Here is a 5,423-nt window from a genome sequence, read left to right as displayed (position 1 = left end):
ATTTAAGTAATATATCAAGGACACTCAAGAGGATTATAGAAAGAGAAGAAATAATTCAATTGCGCATTGGCAATGTTGTAATTGCATCGGTCATGGTTGTGCAAACAAAAATGTATTGCATGCTTTAACGCAATATAGGGCAGTATTGTTGTGCACAGAAATATATTCATGAGTGCAAATGAGAAAATTATAGTTAAAGTGGGATACTACTATTTCAAGTACAAAATGAATCCACAAATTGTAGAAAAAACTGAAGAGTGCAACACTTGTAAGACCGCTTCTAGGACAGACTCGCTTGTTTATTGCTTGCAATCAAATATATACTTGAGTGCAAGGAAAATTAGTTCGTGTAAGATACCGCAATTTGTGAGGAAGGAAATGGATTCAAAGATTGCACCGCTTGTAGGATGGAATCACATCTATGAAGATACTAAGCTCCCTCAAATTGACGCACTCTGGTGCTTTGAGGGTTGTGGGGTCACTAGGGCCCCACGCGTAAGTGTGCATTGTTTACTTTTATATTTGTCTTCTCTTTTTATTTTTTATTTTTTCCGTTTTATTTCTTGAGCATTTATTAAAATTTGTGTACTTCAAGAAACATAAACATATTTCAAAATTCTTCAAATTCTTTAATATTGATATAATTTGTGGAAATTTTTAGAGTACACGGTCATTTAAAGTTTGTGAACATTTTCTAAATTTGATTTATTTTATTTTTTGAACATTTTCTAAATTTGATTTATTTTATTTTGTGAACATTTTTAAACCATGAATATATTTTAAACTCATTAATGTTTCCAAAATTCATGGTTTTTAAAAGTCATAATATTTTAAAAGTTCCTTAAACATCATTTAATTTAACTAAACATTTCAAATAAAAAAAGATATGCATTTTTCGAGCTAGCACTAGGATGAGCAAAAGAAACTAAACGAGCGAGAGGAGCAAGGAGCCAAACTGAGCGAGCAAGAGCTTTGTGTGCTGATCCATGTGAGAGTCACAGTAGCAAGAGCTTCATGTGTTGACCCATGTGAAATAAGAACTCCCAAGAGGCTCAAACAATCACCATCGGGCTGACACCAAGGTCAAAATATGCAGAGACTTCACAACCACGCATCAAATAACTCCTCTCTTCTCTTGAAAAAAAAAATACTCCAACAACAACCCAACACGATATACGAACAAAAAAGCACCACAAAAAACAATATAAAACACAAAGCCAACACAGATAAAATAAAGAAAGAACTAATCACAATAATCTATAGATATAAAATGGTTAATTTCACGAGTGAAGAACGACGCAGCGAAGCGCGCGTTAGCCTCTAGTGTTTATCTCTGTGCAAGCAAATATATTCTGGAGTGCCATGGTGGGGCCCGGATTTTGATATGGGTGCCAAGCTAACTTGATGAACGAAAATCATCCAGCCTAATAACTATTTTAATAATTTAATAATTTGTTTCCGTCCAAATTTGTTCCTATAAAGGTCAAAGATTAAATTATTAATATAGAAAAAATAGAACCTATTCTTTTTTCTAAAAGACATAGATTCTATCATAAATGTTCACAAAAAATTACAAAACATCCTAAACAATACAAATTACATCAAAGTCCTTTTTTTAGACAAGTTACATCAAAGTCCTGAACCATCAAATGACTACTATCACCAATAGAACAAGCCGTTGAGCGCTGCTAACGCCTTTCCAATGCGAGCGGCCCGCACGTTGCTAATGACTTCTTAATTTAGATTATCAAACAATGCCTAAGCAAGTCCTCTCTCAATTTACATGGAAAATGTGTCTTCGAAATAATTTCATAGCTGAAGATTTAATAAATTGGTTACTCAAATAATATTGAATTAATCAAATAAATTGGTTACTCAAAAAATAACTTATATTAATCTTTGCTTTTCTAATATCTGAAATTCACCTATCAAATCTTATTTTTTGCGAGGAACATATTTTACAAAGTTAAAATGATTGAAAAGTTGTACAGTGTTTGACAACCTAAAATGAGAGTTGAGAGCGATTCGTGTATTGTTCTGCTCCCGTGTGCGTATGCACTAGGATGAACACTAAAATACAAAACAATAGTAAAAGGTAAAAAAAAACTCTCAGCTGCATAAGCACTGGAAAGAACAGTAAAACGCAAAAATAGAATAAATGTTAAAAGCTTTTTGAGCAAACATTATTGAATGTTAGCCGTGCAAAAAATCATGATGGAATGACTTTGAAGAAAAAAAAGATAAAACCAGTGCTTCAAAATGTTTCAAAAAGTAACATCTTTAGAGCATCGATTTTCGCTTGCCGAACTAAACAATGAAGACATGTGAAACATTCAACAATGTTTGTCACAACAAATTTTGTTTATAAAAAATTATTTTACATTCTACTACAAATTTTCTTTTTCAAAATTTATTTTGCATTTTACTGTTCATGTTTACATTTTTTCTGTTCATCTGAGAGCAGGATCGCCCGTTAACGCTGAGATTCATGTGTGTGGTAGGGGACAGAAATGGCCGGAGTGTTGCAATACGGAATGGCAGAAATGAACTCCACAGATTGCAGAAGAATGAGCAGACTGCACCACTGTCAGGGCAGAATTGCTTGTTTAGTGCTATACCAAAATATATGTTCGAGTGCAAGTATAATTAGTTCTTGTGGGGTGCTGCCATTTGTAAGGGCAGAACTGAAGGTAGCAGAAATAATATGCAATTTCAGGGTGCGACTCAAGCAATTGTTTAGGCGTTAAAACAGTTTAAGAACAGAGGAGGGATTTATGAATTAGAGCCGCAGCATAGAAGGAATCGAGGATCTCCTACGTGAAAGGGATAGCTCTATTGCTCACATTAGTAGGAATCAAAATTCTGTTAGTCATAGATTAGCCACGTTTGGCCGTCCGCGTAGAGGCTAGGACTGCAGTTTGGTTGAGGTCATGCCCTACGGATGTACCCCAACTTTGTATGGACGACCTGGTTCCCCATTGAGCAATGAAAATCCCTTTTAACCCCGAAAAAAGAAGGCAGTAATATGGACGACGTGGACTCCGAATCACAGAAGTCCTTGCAGGTGAAGACGAAGCAGCGCAAGTAGACGGCACAGGAACAAGCACAAGAGATCTATTCTTAACTCCCTCTCCAGAGGGGATGAGTAGCAGATATGCAGCTTATTATTCATCGGTGTTAAGTAGCACCGCTCGCAGGCACGTCCGTACATATAGAGGCGTCGATCCACACACACACGCACACACTGGTAACGCATAGGAGGGCGAATGACGACGCATCTACGGCGTTCGGGCCTGGTCGAGGCGATGCTGCGCCCAGTTCTTCACCTCGTGCGCCTTGGAGTCCAGCTTCGCGCCCGCGTGGTCCACCGTGTCGGCCCCCGGCGGCGAGGACGTCCCGTGCGAGAGGTACTTGTACATCCACGCCAGCACCCCCACCGCCGCCGCGCCGAACGCCCCCGACGACACGAACCCGGCCGTCAGCATCGTCACCGCGATGGCCGCGGGCACCAGCACGGGGCTGAAGAGCACCAGCAGCGGCGTCGCCACGATCAGCGCCAGCACCGTGCCCGTCAGCGTCAGGGCCGACAGGAGCAGCATCGACCCCGCCGCCGCCGCCGCGGCCACTCCCTTCGCGAGGGTGACGGCCGCCGGCTGGTTGTGGCCCTGGCCGTGCCCGCCGTAGTAGTCGTCGTCGCCGCGGATGGCCCGCATGTAGTCCGGCCCGATGGCGCTGCCGCCCCCGTGCACGCCTCCCCGGTGGAACGCTTGCTCTCCAGCCATGCCGGTACCCAGATGCGCACTTGAAGCTTCGCTGCTCTGAAACCTGAGGCTCACCTGAGAAATGCGATAGCCAAATGCGCGGTGAGTTTCTCGCCGAGATGGATCGTGGTATATAAGATGCGATGGGGGTGAGAGTGTGGACGAAGACGGTGGAGCGAGTCTCGGACATGTGGCCGCATACCTGGGGCACGTGGCGAGGGGCGTGATCTGCATGGATAGCGATGCCTCAAGCCTTGCCACGTACGTGCCAACTTGCAGGCTCCCGGCGTCCTCCCGTCCTACGTGTTGCGAATGCAGTACCCTTCCCCGCGCCGCTGAGCTCCACCAGCAGCCTGCAGGACAGGGTTCCAACTTGACGTCGGTGTGGCCGTGGGCTTGCTGGCCCACGAGTCTGGAGTGGAGCTGGATGCCGCTTTCCAAGTTTTCACATAGAGGTCCTTTTTCTTTTTGAAAACCCTCCTATATTAATTTGGTAAATTAAGATTCTTACATCATTCATTACAAAAGCAGTTACACATGGCGGAACACTATTACATAAGAGGCCATCAGACCTACTGTCAAAACTGAAGTTCTGCTTATATACTGTATCACATAGAAGTTTTGCTTATTCGCTTCTCGATAATTTTCGAACCTTAAAGTCTGTTTTAACAGGTGTTTGAATTCGAGTGCTACATTATATTGTTCTCTTTAAGCTTCAATTGATTTTCTTTTTTTGCGGGTAAGCTTCAATTGGTAGCCTTGTAATTTAAGGGTAGCCTTGTAAGTTGATACACCTGTAAGTCCTAAATTAAGTTAGAGAAAAGTGGACGTGACTGCTCCCGAAATCGTCGGCATTGGCTGCTGTTTCGGGATTCTAACAAAATTTGCACAAAATTACAGCCTTGATCATGTGATGAGACTTAGATGTGAGATAACTATTTCACATCACATCTAGATGGGAAATAGTATCTTATCTAGATGTGAAATAATACCTTATTTTTAACATGACGTCATCATACTCCCTAAAAAAACATGAGTCATTGTAGATTGTTGTTGTCCGGCTCATCATTATTAAAAGGAGGGTACCCCACAGCACGCTCCCATGGGCCAGACCCAGCGCATTTTCGACACGCTCGCACTCTGCGTTTGGATCGTTGCCTCCTTTAGGCAAAAGTCCGTCGTAGTATAAATTGTGTTTTTTCATTTTTTTTCTTTCTGATTTGTTCCTTTTCTATTTCAGGTTCAGTTTTTTTATGCTTTTCTTCCTTTTTTCTATTTATTATATAGTTTTCTGCATTATAAATGTTCTAATATAGGTTGAAAATTTTCCAAATACACACTGAACATCTTTTCATATATGGTGAACAATTTTTACAAATACATACAGAACAATTTCTTAATATAGGGTGAACATTGTCAAATACAAATTGAACAAAAAAGTAATATATATGATCAACTTTTATAGTATACATTGTGCTTTTTCTATGTACAGTGGACCTTTTTTTAAGATATATGGTAAACCTTTTACCAATACCCAGTAAACAATTTTATAAATGCATGCTGAACATTTCCAAAAAGAATAAAATAATATAAAAGCAAAAAATAAAAACCAGCCAGAAAACCAGAAAAGGTCACATATTCAAAAAGTGTCTCAGGTTTAAA

General features: G+C 40.6%; 1 protein-coding gene across 1 annotated transcript; it reads right to left on the bottom strand.

Annotated features, from left to right (window-relative positions):
• Positions 1 to 3,115: 3,115 nt before the first annotated feature.
• Positions 3,116 to 3,875, bottom strand: LOC109744885 (oleosin 16 kDa). Its single transcript, XM_020304025.4, has one exon. It carries the CDS (start codon positions 3,780 to 3,782, stop codon positions 3,279 to 3,281), a length of 504 nt encoding a protein of 167 aa, XP_020159614.1. The 5' UTR covers positions 3,783 to 3,875; the 3' UTR covers positions 3,116 to 3,278.
• Positions 3,876 to 5,423: the final 1,548 nt, after the last annotated feature.

The sequence above is a fragment of the Aegilops tauschii genome, chromosome 5, assembly GCF_002575655.3.
Source record: "Aegilops tauschii subsp. strangulata cultivar AL8/78 chromosome 5, Aet v6.0, whole genome shotgun sequence".
Classification (NCBI taxonomy): domain Eukaryota; kingdom Viridiplantae; phylum Streptophyta; class Magnoliopsida; order Poales; family Poaceae; genus Aegilops; species Aegilops tauschii.
Note: the sequence above shows the minus strand (reverse complement) of the source record. Positions and strands in the feature narration are given on the sequence as shown.

Coding starts and splice junctions, on each gene's coding strand:
- LOC109744885 (XM_020304025.4), bottom strand. CDS start 3,782: ATGGCTGGAGAGCAAGCGTTCCACCGGGGAGGCGTGCACGGGGGCGGC.